This window comes from Branchiostoma belcheri, unplaced genomic scaffold (assembly GCF_001625305.1).
Source record: "Branchiostoma belcheri isolate BF01 breed outbred unplaced genomic scaffold, Haploidv18h27 scaffold96, whole genome shotgun sequence".
NCBI lineage: Eukaryota > Metazoa > Chordata > Leptocardii > Amphioxiformes > Branchiostomatidae > Branchiostoma > Branchiostoma belcheri.
Window position 1 is genome coordinate 753,603 of NW_017804642.1, and position 18,129 is coordinate 771,731.

General features: G+C 42.0%; 2 protein-coding genes across 2 annotated transcripts in view; both read left to right on the forward strand.

The window, feature by feature from the left end:
* Positions 1 to 207: 207 nt before the first annotated feature.
* Positions 208 to 6,609, forward strand: LOC109461756. The gene is made up of 4 exons (XM_019758148.1): positions 208 to 292; positions 2,700 to 2,862; positions 3,436 to 3,537; positions 6,077 to 6,609. The coding sequence occupies exons 1-4, from the start codon at positions 208 to 210 to the stop codon at positions 6,219 to 6,221; spliced, it is 495 nt and encodes a 164-aa protein (XP_019613707.1). The 3' UTR covers positions 6,222 to 6,609.
* Positions 6,610 to 8,409: 1,800 nt separating this feature from the next.
* LOC109461770 (salivary glue protein Sgs-3-like) overlaps positions 8,410 to 18,129 on the forward strand; it is a 21,418-nt gene continuing 11,698 nt past the window's right edge. The window contains exons 1-2 of the mRNA XM_019758163.1: positions 8,410 to 8,647; positions 11,145 to 11,412. Of these exons, the coding sequence (XP_019613722.1) occupies positions 8,548 to 8,647; positions 11,145 to 11,412 (368 nt within the window). The 5' untranslated portion in view covers positions 8,410 to 8,547. The remainder of the gene's footprint in view (positions 8,648 to 11,144; positions 11,413 to 18,129) is intronic.

Genomic DNA, 18,129 nt, shown 5'->3' on the forward strand with positions numbered 1-18,129 from the left:
GCATTTTGCAGTTGATTCTGAATTTGTTTTGTTTTTTTTGCAAATCAGAAAAAAATGAAGCGGGCGAATCCGTTAACCAAGAAACTAAATTGGTGTGGCCTGAGGCTGTCATTTCTGCTTTGTGGGGTTGTATCAATCTTACACTTCCACGTGCACTTTTGCAGTTTTAATTTCTGTTTCCTTCTGCCTGCAGGGCCATGGTACAACATGACAGGAGTATTCGGATCTCTGTTGTTCTGCACCTTCACAGTGCTTACGTCTGCCCAGGCTGATTTCATCTCATCTAAGGAAAGTAAGTTCTACAAAAACGGGATTCTCAGGGAAGTTGGTTGTTTTTCTTACCGTTCACTTGTCAAGACACATATGTTAAGAGGACAATTTATTTCACTTGACACTGTAAGGATTTTAGATACTGAACAAGAGTATTTCTTGAGAGGGGTGAGGGAAGTCATATACATCAGGGCCCATCACCCTACATTGAACCGCGACGGGGGTCGACATCGTCTACCAGATACCTTTGACCCAGTGTTGACGTCACACTTCAACGAAGCCACGTGACAAGCTTCACTGGGTCAGTCTACTGAGGAAGACCAGAGTGACTGGTCGAAAGCTCTAAGTGAGAGAATTTTTTTGTGTTGGAACAAAAGTTTTAACTTTAAACATGTAACTACCAACACAGATGAACTTTCATGATAACATATGTTAAGAATTGTCCAGCCTGCCACAAAAAATCTCTCAAAAAAGTAAACGACATTTCAGGTCCCATTTAGGTTTTATAAAGCGGTAAATCTAATTACAGGAAATAATAACCATAATGCCCAAAATGATGACAGTCTGTTGTTTCATTCTATGTCGTTCTGTACTATTTCCAGATACCGGTTAATCTATTTTACTCTTCTGAGCGACCCACAAATGAAGTTAGCGACTTTCAGCAATGTCATTATCATACGTTCCCCTTGGCAATGACGTATCGTCGTAACGTTCACCGTCACAGTGATAAGACCAAGATTGTTTTTTAGTGAAAAGAATTAAAACCAGATTGGAAGTTTCTATAACATGCAACGTCTAGTCAGGGATGAGACCAGTGGTTTTTACATCAAAACCCTATCATCTGTAGTTTAATATAGTAACAAATAGATTGTGGAGACTTTGCTAAAAGGCATTTACGTCGTGACTCCGCACAACATGAAAATAGTCATTCAGAATTTGAGGATTCAAGATGGAAAAATTACAACTCCATCCGCAATGTTATCTGTATCATTAACTACATCTATACCCGAGTGTTTGGTACGTATAGAAGGCATGTATTTTTTTTAATCTTTATTAAGTATAACTCAATACAATCGCACAACAATACATGGCATAATGTCAAGAGTATACCGAACGTACATCGAGCATAGTAAGGTTTAAATCCTAAACTTCATATAATCATTAGTATTACAGGTAAAATTAACGACAAAATGATAACATCATGCTGGGAACTTAAGGGTTAATCACTACTAATTGTACAACGTATTAACTTTTACAATTAGTCATGTTGGAAATGAACATACTGTACATACACTACAGACTAATATTGTGTACGTCTTGTTTCAAGATGTAAAAATATGTAGAACATTGTGTTTTCTAAGTAATTCTGGATTATCTTTATATCTGAGCCATGATAGATAAATGGCATATTTTGCCAGAGTCACATAGAAGATCTCTCCAAAGAGTACAGAGGTTACAGTGATATCTATGTTGATGCCCAGTTCAGAGAGAAGGTGTTTAATTTTTTTCCAATAATCCTTCAACCGTATACATTCAAAAAACTTGTGTATATAATTTTCATCTTGGGTACATATATCACATTTGGGGCTATATATAGTCCAAAATTATGCAACATTTTCCACTTATGAAGTAAAAATGTACAAGGCATGTATATCATTTTTGGCACGATTGTACACGACTAACCCTTCTTTACCATGCCTGACTTCGAACGAGTGATGACATAGGGTATTTGATTTTCCATTTGGCCTCCCCAGAAAATACAGCCACTTCCCTGTGATGTATGATCCAGGCGTACCGAGCACAATCCTCCTCGAAAATGGAAAGCAAATGATGAATCAACATCCCAGAGAACGGTATTACTTCAAAAATGGCCAATAAGAGTGGAAACATAAATCAGAACGTAACAGCTATGCCCAGAGGGAGTGTACATACATCACAAGACATGTTAACGATTAGTGCTGTGTACCTAAACCCACGTTCAGGTCCAGGTCCGGATTCAAGTACAGAGGTTTAGGTTTAGGTTCAGGTCAATGACTTGTAAAATACGGTAGGGACTTCTCAGTTAACATTTTTCAATGGAAAATGGGGCATCTTTACCGCAAAATGCTGTAGCGAGCCCTGCACTACCAGGGTTTAGAAGTAAGACATGTTGTTTTCGGCGCGCGTCGACGTCTGGGCAAAACTGTGGCCGACACTTGACATTTCCCAACCCGGGGCCCGGCCGGGCAGTCGTATGGAACGAAAATTATAATATGAGACAGCAAAACACACACAAAAAATAGAAAATTAACCATGAGCACTATTTTATAAATTGTTTATTTTTCGTTCACGCAAACAACCCGACCAGGCCCCGGCTTGAAAATATGACCGTGCGCGAACCGGTACACAGCACTATTAACGATCACTACATACTGTATGCCGTGTCCTAGTTACAAGCCTTGCTGAGACGGTGGAAGCGTGGAGAGACTGCGGACAGGCCGAACTGTACACCCATCTCCTGGTCACGTGCACGCTGTCATTCGTCACCGATCTGCTGCAGGCTGGGAACGAGAGTATATGCCTGTGGCCTGCGTCATCAAACTCTGCCCTTTGGTAAGACCATGTTGTAATTTTCATCCGGCATTTCAATCCAGCTTTAAGCGGAATTCGTTTCTTCTTTTTAATTGAAACTGAAACTTTATTGCATGTTCATTCCCCGGGGGGATAAATGCACGGATGTACAAGTACTATGTACTAGAGAGTACTACATCAATAGTAATATAAAAAAGGTATACAATGCTAAAAAAGAAATATATATATATATAAAGTGATATAGATCTAAGTTCTAATGGTTTCTTCTCTCGTTTTGAAACATTTTGAAATATACTTACATACTTCATTGATGACGTCTATATTTGTACATGATATGATATATTTAAAAGTGTCTTCCTTTGATAATGTTTTACATTTTTTGTCGAGCTTAATTGAACTGAACAGTGATTTACCTTCGTTATCATATGATATACAGTCAAGCATAAAATGCGATTTATCTTCAATACAAAAATTATTACAGAATTTGCATAGTATATCTTGTAACGGTGTACGGCTATGCCTGCCAGATTCTATGTGTAAATGGTGGTCGCTAATACGGAGTATACACATAAGGTTATGCTTCATTTCTTCCAGGCCGTACAGTCGCCTTGTGGCGTGCACCCATCAAGTCGGATTCATCACAAACTGTAGAGAAGCCATCCTGGCCAACAGATTCATGCTGGAAATACACAAGAGGTAACGGGTTGTTTATGCGTTTAGTTCTTACATTGACTCTTATTACCTCCATGAAAAATGGAGGTATTGTTCTTCGCGTGTCTGTGTGTCTGTGTGTGTGTTTGTGTTTCCGCACATTTGTAGTCAGCATAACTTCAGAACGCCTTCATGGATTGTGATGATATTTGGTATGCTGGTAGGTCTTAGAAAGCCGAAGGTCAATGTCAAATATGGGCCTCCTGGTTGCTCACCTTGGTACTGCAGCAGAACTTTTGTATTTTGAGGGAAAACAGACGTGCCGGTTAAAGACTTCCTCGCCTACCAGGTTTGATTGATGATGTTCTCCCTCGGGAATAGACTACAGGTACTGAGTTGACAGCCTGTGTTATTTTGTTCTGTACTGTAGTGTAGTGTACCGTGTAAAAACATTTACAACTAGAGTTCGATGATCTCATACCTCCATGACATGTGTATTGTTTTCATAAATCTTACGCATGGTGATGACCACCTGTAATTGGCTTACATTTTTCACCGCATATATTCAAATCATATGAGGCCATTTGCATATATTGTATCAATTGATCATACTCTCCACCAAATGACAGGGTTATCTTAGAAATAAGGCTATTCTAGCGTTTCCTCATAAATTATGCAAATGAGGTCCTGATTGACATAAATTATGTTTAGTGATGTTCACCTTCACTGAACTTCCAATTATGGCAAGTATTAAATTCCCAGCAGTTACCACCATAAAATTGTACCAATTTGCCATTTATTATGCAAATTAGGTCTTCCTTTACATAATCGATATCTGCCAATGATCTTGTCGTTCTCACTAACATATGTCTATAGAGTTTTATAGCCCTAATATGAAATACAGCTGATTTATAGAATTTCCTCATTAATTATGCAAATTAGATCCTGATTTGCATAATGATATTTTGATTATGTCAAGCATCACTTAAGCTACCTACATACCAAAAATCATGATGATCCATCAAACGGTTGTTCAGTTATCCTCTCTCGAAGATTTTCAAAGAAACCACCCTGCAGTTCCAGAACAAGCCGCTAGGGGAACCAAACTCACGTGACTTCTTCCCGAGGACAAGAGCTACCTTCCATCCAAATTTCATGACCCTAGCATGTCCAGATCGCGAGATATCAAAACCGGAAGTTGCGCTGCAGTACCAAGGGAAGCCACTAGGGGGCCCAAAATCTAATCATTTCCAGTTTTCGTCACACCCTACCAACACACCAAGTATGAAACCAATCCATCCAGGCGTTCTTGAGTTATCTTGTTGACCAACAGACTGACAGACGGACAGACAGACGGACAGACGGACAGATAAACGCAACTGAAAATATAACCTCCATGACACATTTCATGGAGGTAAAAACTCATATATTTCATGGAGGTTTGAGATCTCTATTGAGAATACTATACTGCCTTGGGCAGCGCATTTGTCTTTATCCTCCCGCATTATAGACAAAAAAAAAAGATTAGCAAGATAATGATTAGGAGTGAGGAAATCGTCAATGACAAGTGTATAATTGAGGTAACGTCTATGCATTATATGAACATGTTACAATGAATGAACGAAGATCTTTATTGTACACGCATACCCACTGGGTTAAGTACAGGTCACAACAAAAGAATGGAATACAGATATCGTTACATATATACATCGTCAAGTAGCTACAATTAAGTAAATTCGGTTTCTTCTCGTTTCTTAGTAATGGTAAAAAGGTAAGAACAGGTAGAAGGTTTTCATCAGGTTGGAAGATACTTAGGGTATAGAATTTTCTTCTTACACAACCAGTAAAGGTTCTCAACTGCAGGTGAGAACCTTTACTGGTTGTGTAAGAAGAAAATTCTATACCCTAGGTAGAAGGTTTGTCTACAATATAGAACATGTTTTATCTATCACATATCACTGTAGTTAATGTATAGCCCTACAGCTGTGGCACTTTGATGCAAAAAAAGATAAGTATTTTTGTAAAAATTGTGGATGAAACAAACGATGCATGCATTCGGGGCAGGTTTTGCAAATAGTTCTGCCAAAACAACTTGCTATGCCATATCGTCATCTCAAACTATGGACAATACTTGGTAAATACTTGACGACAACTACTTATAGTAAAACTGTACGAGTTCAATAGAATTGTATTGACAATGTAAATATAGTGCACAACGTAATTATAGTAAATGCATGACATCTAGGCCAGATTTCATAACCTCTTAACCCTACCGTTAGACTGCAACATCTGTATGTAATAGTATGTTAACCTGACATGTAAATATAGTACACAATGTAATTATAGAAAACGCATGACGACTAGGCCGTTTCTCATAGCTTGTTAACGTTAGACCGCAACATCTGGTATGTAATAGTATGTTTATTTGAAGTGTAACCGACACTGTTAACTGTTACCTGTTCCAAATTGTTTATGTTCTTGTTGTGAGGGCTAGCCCTTTATAATAGCCTCCGGCTAGTTGGGAGGTCCTGGCTGTATACATGTCTTATTCAGCCTAATAAATCAAATTAATGTTTCCCCGTAGCTTCTACTCTGACTGCCCCGTGCCGCCTGTGGTGCAGACAGACGCCCCTGTCTACATTTCCGCCATTTTCATCACCTTCACCACGTCCTTGACCGTTGCCACCGTCGCTCTTATGGCATCTGGATACTTGCCCAATCGAAGGTGACACCTGGCGGTAACGCCGTGAAGTGCACCCACCTGTTAACAAAATGTGCTTTCGCCTGTTGATATCGCTCAAGATATCCAGGATACATCTGCAAACCATGGCAACGTGTGGATACAGTGTCTACTACTGAGTCTACAATCGTAGACAACGTTCAATTAAAAAAAGGTCCAAATTTTTGTTTACAATCTTATTCGTGGAAATATTCTACTAAGAGCTTTATGATTCCTGTATATAGTTGCGAAGAATATGAGTTTATGAAGATATGTGCCAGAAGAGTGTTTTATCTTGAATGGAAGCTATAAGACTATATTACAGTTGCAATTATGAAGATGGCATCGAAGAGGTATATGAAGAAATGTATCTTATGTGTGCTACATGTTTTGTTGGAAAATGATGTATGTATGTCGTCCATATATATGTGTGCAATATAATACTCATAATTGTTGCAAGAAGCATTATTTGTACTATTGTTTTATTTACCAGAAGCCTAATACCCACACCCAGACGATGAATTTTTAAACTATGAATAACAACGGTAAAAAGACAAAATCAATGTATTTGTACCACTAAGTAGAAGACTCAAGTCTTGCCCCCAGGCATGGTGAATTTTGGTGTCATTGTGTGTGAAACTTGGTGAACTTTCTAAATGTATGCCTAACATACCTTAAACCCCGCCAGTTAATTTTTTTGTCTAAAATTATATCTTAAAGCATAATTTAAAAACGCTTCATGGGCCTAGAATTAAGAAGTTGAGTCCACCTATTAGTATGTTGGGCAGGTAGAAAGATTGATCTTGAGCTATATATACATCGTGTCAACTGACACTGGTACATTTGTTAACTGTGTGTTATTATTGTCAGAGGTCAACGACCTGCTTGCTGGTGCCCCCCTCCCAACATATCTCGGCCGAATGCCGACGTGGTCCTTTCAGAGGCAGTGAAGCTCGTCCTAGAACGGACACATTATTTGACCATTACTACTCTTTAAGTTGCTGCCACGTAAAAGTTGGTATTGCATATAAATAAAGAAATATCACCCCGTAATCCATGATCAGGCAAAGTTACATTGAAATCACATTGCGTCCAGACGCAAATCGCGATGTGGGAAAACCGATTCGAAACCACCTCTAGAAGTGGTTTGGGATCGAGGCGCTTTCAATGTGATTTGGGGCGTTCAGATGGAGCCACTTGAAACCGGCTTCGGGGTAAACCACATGTAAAGCGCCTTGGGTGACTTCACATAAACATGGCCATAAATGTGCTGCCAGACCCTGGGGTGATCGAGGTCAGCAAGTGGGGTCAAGATTTGTTAATGGGTCAATTGGTGTTGTCTTTTATGACTTTTTTTGCAGAACTGCAGTGAAAGCACACTGTTTTTAAAGTAGAAAAACGACATGCGTGGTTTGAAGACTGTAGAGAAAACCACATTGTGTGTCTGAGTACATTTTCCGGTATAGATAAGATCTTAAAAAAACCCAACCCAAACGCCTCGAGTTTAGTAGAAGTCTCCCCTCCCCTATCACATTTGAACGCACACACAGACACACGCACACACACACGAACGCACACACTCACGCACGCACACACACACACAAACGCACGCACGCAAACACATACACACAGAGAGACACACACGGACACGCAAACACAAACACGCGCGTACACACACGTACGCACGCACACATAGCTTTCCTGTTTTCTATGGTATATAATTATACCACCTAGTGATCACCTCTGTCGGAAAAGCGGAGACGTGGTCGCCCTTCTTTAACTCTGAAGAAGGTGATCGAGGAGGACATAGGTCTGGGCGGTGCTGAACTGTCCTCTGTCATGCGTGACAGGAACGTGTGGAGACAGTACATGGTGTCACCTGATTACAAGTAGGATGAACTGAACTGAACTATCACCTCTGTTTTCTATAGGCATAAAGACATTACTGATATTTGGCAATCCAATCACGCAGATTGACTGATGATCACATCATGACCTCAGGCGGTTAAAGTCTTAACAAAAGCCTTGGAATTCCACCTCAAGCTTATCTCACCACCAAGTGACAATAAATAATCAAGCCCTATCTTCCAATCTTTCGATAATTTCTTTAAGTATGACCCGATGCACGACACCATAATTATGTAAATTGCTATGGGGTCAGGGAGAGTCAGGCATGCCACAATCGCATTTATTGTCTTTGTGCATTCCGCCAAGCACCGAAGCAGGGTACACCCAGTTTCAAGGACAGGCCGAGACATTTCCATTTCCTTTCCAACCGAAAAAGTCTGAGTATCTCGTACAGACTGCTTGTTCTGAGCCGACGACAGGAGAGTGAAATGGGAGTCCTGTTTAGCTGGACAGCTGTGGGAGTTTTGGTCCTGATCATGGCGCGACTACAGGTCGACAGAGGAGGGACGGCACTGGCACAAGACCCACGTAAGTCCACGAGAAAATGTCATAAAAACTAGCAACAACGTTAATATGAACTGACATAGTCTGTCGTTTGTTTAGCCGTGACAGACCTATAGTTTGTAACGTTAAAAACAGCCCCTGAGAAAATGTATCAGTTTTCTGACACAAAATACTAGTAACAACATACTGTAATTCACTTTATGTTCTGGGTACCAATAGCTCACGGTCTGAGAAAAATTGACATGTTCACGAAACTAAATGTTAAAGGTGGCGACAGGTGCAGGAAAAAGAACGTCTAGGAATTATTTGTTAACTGTAATGATAAGGTCACAGTACAGAAGTGACAGTGAAAACAGTGAACATAACAGTACAGTGAAGAAATCAGGAATTACAGTATTTACTACTCACGTAGTCTGCCATCTTTGTTCAGTCCGTCTTTCTTGGCCTTGACGTGGTGGGGCTAAGCTTCCGACAAATCCTGCGGTTGATGTACGTAATACAGTCATTTGTTTCCTTATCCCCTGGCATATGGGTACAGAAGTGGTTTCTCTTGTGCCAAATCTTTAGCACGGCATTCACTGAAAGGTCATGAAATCCTAACGAAATTTGATACTGACAATAGTTTGTGTACAATTGCTTTAACAAGGGATACTTACAGGTATAAGCGGCTTTACTGTTCAGTTATTTGTTCTGGGAACAAAATTGGCCACATTTTGTTTCCTTTTGTGCCTGTTCTTTAACACGATATTCTCTGACAAGTCTTGAAGTTCAACAAATTTTGATACTGACAATATTTAGTCTGTGTCCAGATTTCATGTAAAGTAAGTAACTTGATCATTTTCCTTTTGTGTCGATATTCACTGGAAAGCCGTGAAATCCCAAGAAAATTTTTAACAGATATATATTGTGCTATTTTGGGTTTGACCTAATTTTCCAGCAAAATGACCCCATTGTGATTGGAAATCAACTTTATATGTCTGGAAATCAACTTTAAATGTTTAGTTCTTGATTAGATCATTGGAACATGTTTACTCTATGGTAAGTTGCAGTGTTTTAAGCTTCGTTTCATGACGCAAGAGTCTGTGTTTACTACGTACAGATGGGTGTAAACTTTCCCCAGCTTTCCAATGTCCTGACCTGGTTTTCAGTGTTGTCTTGAGGGTCGTCAAAGGTCTTTCACATTTTCCACTTCATTGGTTTAAAAGGATGAGCTCACGTCCGAGTTTGCAGACAAGCTTTGGTCTGAATTACATACTTTTTGAAATGCTTTCCTGCACTTTTGGCTAGACACGTCTTTTCTCTGTCTCTATACCTTGTCAAAGTACCATGACAGTTTGTCCAAATCGTCGTATGAAGTACACTTCAACTTGAGAACATATGTAGCCACCCAGACCACTACATTGCGTAGACGTTAGTCCACAGGTTGTCTTTTGTTCGCGTTGCCTTTGCTACGACTTAACTTTTAAAAGTCAAGTTTGATGTCGAAACCGAAATATCCGTATCAACGCAACGAATGTGGTGCTTATTTCTGTCTGGACGGCCATAGTAAACTGTTTACTGTCATTGTACGGCCACTATTCGCGTGCACTGCACCATGTCAAATGTCATGGACAGTCAACCATTCATATGATGAGTGAGTAGTTGAAGCGACTGAAGTAAGATTTCACACAGTCACTGACCGTCGTACTAGCATTTTCTGTACACATGGATGTTCAAAACGTCTTCCCGTATTTCCCTAACTTGGTTGATCAAGTCTTTGATAACGCAAGCAATGGAAAATTAAACTATGGCGCACAGAAACAATAAGGCACAAATCCTGCCCTGTGGGCAGTTTGTCTTGCATGTATCAGGCAAATGTCATGATTATGTAGCGTAGTATTCTAAGGCCACAGCAAGTAAATTTTATGGATGGCATCCTCTGCAGACTCCAAATTTAATGCGATAGGGCGAAAAAAAAACAAGGCGGGCAAAAAAAACAACAAGATTCTTTCATTTTCAAAATTTGAGGTCATAAGCCTTGTTACACAAGAATTGAGGTGACATGACACCACCACCAAACAGATCTTTTATAATGCTGTATTCAACAGTGTTACCTGTCCTGATAGATGTGTAAAGACTTCAATTAACTAGAAATTCTAGCAAAACGGCTAGTCGTACCGTCTTGAGCAGCTACTATGCTGGATTGGATTGGGTGCGATGAAACATGTTAGTGTCAACATTTGCGAAACTTGAGGCAAACGCGAACCATTTTGCCTCAAGTTTGCTGGATCATTTACAGAATGTTTGCTCATTTTCGGCATGCTGACCATCGTAAGAGAGCAATTAAAAAAATCAGGCGAAAATTAATGCGCGCGCTGATGAAAATTTTTAAAAAAATTACTTGCTGTAGCCTAATGTAACATTGTTATGATAAGCCAGCCTGCATTGATACCATGTAAATGACGACCTGTGAAATAAAATCTATGCTCACTGTTTCGGGCCGGTTTGAAATTCTCCCTCCCTTCTATGTGACTCCTTTTAGAGATGACCACTCTCCCAACTACGCACCACCCTACAACGGCTTTCAGTGTCTTCACTACGATTCCAACAACGAACCACCCTACAACGGACCACAGCGTCTTCACGACGATTCCAACAACGAATCATCCTACAACGGACCACAGCGTCTTCACGACGATTCCAACAACGCACCATCCTACAACGGACCACAGCGTCTTCACAACGATCCCAACGACAAAAAATCCTACAACTCCAAAACATACTACTGAGAGAACTACAGAACAAACCACCACGCAGCCAACTACCCCAGCAACTACATACTCTACCACAATGAGGACCACCATACAAACGACCACGCCTCTAGAGACAACAGAGAAAACTACACGTCTGACTACAGAAGCATCATCGAGGCCAACAACTAAGGAAACCACTGTGTTAACAACTCAGCAGACCTCTAGACACACTACACAGCCAACTACTGTTAAAACTACGGAAGAGACTACAAAACAGACTACTCATGTCACAACGATCCCAACAACGAAGAATCCTACAACGCAACACACCACGCAGATGACAACAGAAGAAACCACACTACAAACTACAGTGGAGACCACAGCACGAACGACACAACCTTCAACTCAGATGACGACAGAACAAACAACTCGGCTAACAACTGCAAGAACAACGGAAGAGACCACCAAACAAACTACACAGCAAACTACCCCGGCAACAACATACTCTACCACGATGAGGACCACAGTACAGACGACCACGCCTCTAGAGACAACAGAGAAAACAACACGTCTGACTACAAGACAAACCACAGAAGCAACGTCAAGGCCAACAACTAAGAAGACAACTTTGCTGACAACTGAACAGACGACACAGCAAACTACTATCAAAACTACGCAAGAGACCACAAAACAAACTACACGGCCAACAACTGCAAGAACTACGGATGAGACCACCATACAAACTACACGGCCAACTACTGCAAGAACTACGGATGAGACCACCATGCAAACTACACAGCCAACCACAATGAGAACTACAGACGATACCACTATACAAACTACGCATCTCACCTCGATTCCAACGACAAAGAGTTTTACCACACCAAAACATACCACTGAAAAAAGTACAGTACAAACAACACTGTTTACCACAAAGATGACAACAGAGCAAACTACATTGTCAACTAGTGCGAAAACTACGGAAGAGACCAAAAAACAAACTACACGGCCAACTACTGTAAAAGCTACGGACCAGACCACCATACAAACTACGCAGCCAACAACTGCAAGAACTACGGATGAGACCACCATACAAACTACACGGCCAACTACTGCAAGAACTACGGATGAGACCACCATACAAACTACACAGCCAACTACTGCAAGAACTACGGATGAGACTACCATAAAAACTACACGGCCAACTACTGCAAGAACTACGGAAGAGACCACCATAAAAACTACACACCCAACAACTGCAAGAACTACGGAAGAGAGTACCAAACAGACTACTCATGTCACGACGATCCCAACGACAAAAAATCCTACAACGCCAAAACATACTACTGAGAGAACTACAAAACAAACCACTACGCAGCCAACTACCCCAGCAACTACATACTCTACCACGATGAGAACTACAATACAGACGACCACGCCTCTAGAGACAACAGAGAAAACAACACGTCTGACTACAAAACAGACCACAGAAGCAACGTCAAGGCCAACAACTAAGAAGACAACATTGCTGACAACTGAACAGACGACACAGCAAACTACTATCAAAACTACGCAAGAGACCACAAAACAAACTACACAGTCAACTACTGTTAGAACTACGGATGAAACCACAAAGCAAACAACGAAGCCAACCACAATGAGAACTACAGACGATACCACCATACAGACTACGCATCTCACCTCGATTCCAACGACAAAGAGTTTTACAACACCAAAACATACTACTGAAAAAAGTACAGTACAAACAACACTGTTTACCACTCAGATGACAACAGAGCAAACTACATTGTCAACTAGTGCGAAAACTACTGGAGAGACCACAAAACAAACTACACAGCCAACTACTGCAAGAACTACGGATGAAACCACCATACAAACTACACGGCCAACAACTGCAAGAACTACGGATGAGACCACCATACAAACTACACGGCCAACAACTGCAAGAACTACGGATGAGACAACCATACAAACTACGCAGCCAACTACTGCAAGAACTACGGATGAGACCACCATACAAACAACACGGCCAACAACTGCAAGAACTACGGATGAGACAACCATACAAACTACGCAGCCAACAACTGCAAGAACTACGGATGAGACCACCATACAAACTACACGGCCAACTACTGCAAGAACTACGGATGAGATCACCATACAAACTACACGACCAACTACTGCAAGAACTACGGATGAGACCACAAAGAAAACAACGAAGCCAACCACAGTGAGAACTACGGACGATACCACCATACAAACTACGCATCTCACCTCGATTCCAACGACGAAGAGTTTTACAACACCAAAACATACCACAGTACAAACAACACTGTTAACCACAAAGATGACAACAGAGCAAACTACATCGCTAACTAGTGCAAAAACTACGGAAGAGACCACCAAACAAACTACAAGGCCGACTACTGCACAAACTACGGATGAGACTACAAAAGAAACTACACGACCAACTACTGCAACAACACAGCCTACGACACAGATGACCTCGATACCAACTACAAAGAAAATTACAACGCAAAAGCACACTACCGAAAAGACTACAACACAAACAACGCAGCCTCCTACGCAGATAACAACAGAACAAACTACACTACAAACTACAGTAGAGACGACAGCACAAACAACACAACCTTCAACTCAGATGACGACGGACAGAACAACTCGGATAACAACTGCAAGAACTACGGAAGAGACTACACAGTCAACTACTGCAAGAACTACGGATGCGACCACCGAAGAAACTACAAGGCCAACTACAGTGGGGACTACAGAAGAAACCACCAAACAAACCACACAGTCAACTACTGCAAGAAGTACAGAAGAGACCACGAAGCAAACTACAAGGCAAACTACTGTGAAACCGACGGAAGAGATCACCTTACAAACCACACAACCAACTACAACGCATTTTACAACGATCCCAACTACAAAGCAAATTACAACGCAAAAGCACACTACTGATAGGACTACAACACAAACAACACAGCCTACAACGCGGATAACAACAGAACAAACTACACTACAAACTACAGTGGAGACCACAGCACAAACAACACAACATTCAACTCAGATGACGACGGACAAAACAACTCGGATAACAACTGCAAGAACGTCCGAAGAGACCACCAAACAAACTACACGGCCGACTACTGCAAGAACTACACAAGAGACCACAAAACAAACTACAAGGCTGACCACCGTGACACCTACCAAGGAGACCACTTTACAAACCACACAGTCAACTACTGCTAGAACGACGGAAGCGACCACCGAAGAAACTACAAAGCCAACTACAGCTGGGACTACGGAAGAAACCACCAAACAAACTACACAGCGAACTACTGCAAGAACTACGGAAGAGACCACCTTACAAACTACACAGTCAACTACTGCAAGAACTACGGAAGAGACCACAAAACAGACTACAAGGCAAACTACTGTGAAACCTACGAAAGAGGTCACCTTACAAACCACACAACCAACTACAACGCACTTCACAACGATCCCAACTACAAAACAAATTACAACGCAAAAGCATACTACTGATAGGACTACAACACAAACAACTCAGATGACTACAGAACAAACTACAGTGGAGACCACAGCACGAACAACACAACCAACGACAGAACAAACAACTCGGCTAACAACTGCAAGAACGTCGGAAGAAACTACACGGCAAACTACTGTGAAACCTACGGAAGAGACCACTAAACAAACTACACGGCCGACTACTACAGAAACTACAGATGAGACCACAAAACAAACTACAAGACCGACCACCGTGGCACCTACCGAGGAGACCACCTTACAAACCACACAGTCAACTACTTCAAGAACGACGGTACCGACCACTGAAGAAACTACACAGCCAACTACAGTTGGGTCTACGGAAGAAACCACCAAACAATCTACACAGCAAACTACTGCAAGGACTACGGAAGAGACCACCAAACAAACTACGCAGTCAACTACTGCAAGAAGTACAGAAGAGACCACAAAGCAAACTACAAGACAAACTACTGTGAAACCTACGGAAGAGATCACCTTACAAACCACACAACCAACTACAACGCACATGACAACGATCCCAACGACAAAGAAAGTTACAACGCAAAAACATACGACTGAAAGGACTACAGAACGAACAACGCAGCCTACCACGCAGATGACAACAGGGCAAACTACACTACAAACTACAGTGGAGACCACAGCACGAACAACACAACTTTCAACTCAGAGGACGACTACAACTCGGCTAACAACTGCAAGAACTACAGAAGAGACAACAAAACAAACTACAAGACCAACTACAGCAAGAACGTCGGAAGAAACCACAAAACAGACTACAAGACAAACTACTGTGAAACCGACGGAAGAGATCACCGAACAAACTACACAGCCAACTACTGCAAGAACTACGGAAGAGACCACCTTACAAACTACACAGCCAACTACTGCAAGAACTACGGATGAGACCACCGAACAAACTACACAGCCAACTACTGCAAGAACTAGGGAAGAGACCACCATACAAACTACACGGCCAACTACTGCAAGAACTACGGTAGAGACCACCGAACAAACTACACAGCCAACTACTGCAAGAACTACGGAAGAGACCACCAAACAAACTACACAGCCAACTACTGCAAGAACTACGGAAGAGACCACCGAACAAACTAAACAGCCAACTACTGCAAGAACTACGGAAGAGACCACGGAACAAACTACACAGGTGACTACTGTTAGACCTACGGAAGAAACTACAAAACATACTACACAGCCAACTACTGCAAGAACTACAGAAGAGACCACCAAACAAACCACACGGCCAACTACTGCAAGAACTACGGAAGAGACCACAAAGCAAACTACAAGACAAACTACTGTGAAACCAACGGAAGAGATCACCTTACAAACCACGCAACCAACTACAACGCACTTTACAACGATCCCAACGACAAAGAATCCTACAACGCAAAAACATACCACTGAAAAGACTACAGAACGAACCACACAGCCTACAACGCAGATGACGACAGAAGAAACAACTCGATCACCTACTGCAAGAACCACAGAAGAGACAACAAAGCAAACAACAAGCCCAACTACTGCAAGAACTACGGAAGAGACCACCGAACAAACTACACAGCCAACTACTGCAAGAACTACGGAAGAGACCACGGAACAAACTACACAGCTGACTACTGTGAAACCTACGGAAGAAACTACAAAACATACTACACAGCCAACTACTGCAAAAACTACGGAAGAGACCACGGAACAAACTACACTGGTGACTAGTGATAGAACTACGGAAGAAACTACAAAACATACTACACAGCCAACTACTGCAAGAACTACGGAAGAGACCACCGAACAAACTACACAGCCAACTACTGCAAGAACTACGGAAGAGACCACCGAACAAACTACACAGCCAACTACTGCAAGAACTACTGAAGAGACCACCAAACAAACTACACAGCCAACTACTGCAAGAACTACGGAAGAGATCACTGAGCAAACTACACAGGTGACCACTATTAGACCTACGGAAGAAGCTACAAAGCATACTACACAGCCATCTACTGCAAGAACTACGGAAGAGACCACCGAACAAACTACACAGCCAACAACATTGACAACTTCAGAAGAGACCACCAGACAAACCACACAACCATTCACTAGACAGGACGACACGACGGACAAACTGTCAGCAGTACTCAGAGGACTACAAAAGAGTCAACGCAACTGTCCACTCAGACTACCCAACCAAGCACGCTACAAACAGTGACTGTCAGTTCCACGGAACAAACAACACAACCAACTACTGAAATAACCGCCAAACAGACAACTGAACGGTCCACTGTCAGAAGTACAATGCAACCGACGCCCGAGAGGACCACAGACGAAACGACGCAACTATCCACAGAGAGAACTACAGCACGGGAAACAACAGTTGGCACTACTACAGAAACCACCCAACCAACAACGCTACGTACCACTCAACGGACAACTCACGTTACAACGTCGCCAACCACAGAGGAAACGACACTGAAGACAACAGTTTTAGGCACTACTGAGGGCACCACCGCGCCAACAACTATTGAGACTACAGAACAAACTACTCATCTGACTACAGAGCAAACTACACGGCCAACAACCACAGAGACCACAGAGAGATCGACACAACCTACTACGGTTTCAACCACTGAGAAGACGACAGTTTTAGGCACTACTGAGGGAACCACAGCGCCAACAACTGTTGAGACTACAACACAAACAACTCGAAAATCTACTCAAGTGACTACAGAACCAACAAGGCTAACAACCACAGAGACCACAGCGAGATCAACACAGCCTACTGCTGTGTCAACGGGTGTAACAACGGGTGCAAAAACCACGGACGTTACAACACAACAAACTACAATGTCAACCACTGATCAGACGACAGTTATCGGCACTACTGAGGGTACCACCGCGCCAACAACTATTGACACCACAAAACTAACAACTCTGCAATCAACTCGGGCGACTACGGAACAAACGACACTGCCACCAACTACAACACTCGTCCCAACGGCTGTACCAACGACGCTGTTTACAACAGAGCCACCAAAAACTCAGTTCACAACGGAACAAACAACAATGCCAACGACTGAGGTGACAACACAAGAGACGACGATCCAAACAACACTCCTCCCAACGGCTGTACCAACGACGCTG

Coding starts and splice junctions, on each gene's coding strand:
- LOC109461756 (XM_019758148.1), top strand. CDS start 208: ATGACAGGAGTATTCGGATCTCTGTTGTTCTGCACCTTCACAGTGCTT. Junction 2,863..3,435: donor TCATCAAACTCTGCCCTTTG/GTAAGACCATGT, acceptor CATTTCTTCCAG/GCCGTACAGTCGCCTTGTGG. Junction 3,538..6,076: donor ATGCTGGAAATACACAAGAG/GTAACGGGTTGT, acceptor GTTTCCCCGTAG/CTTCTACTCTGACTGCCCCG.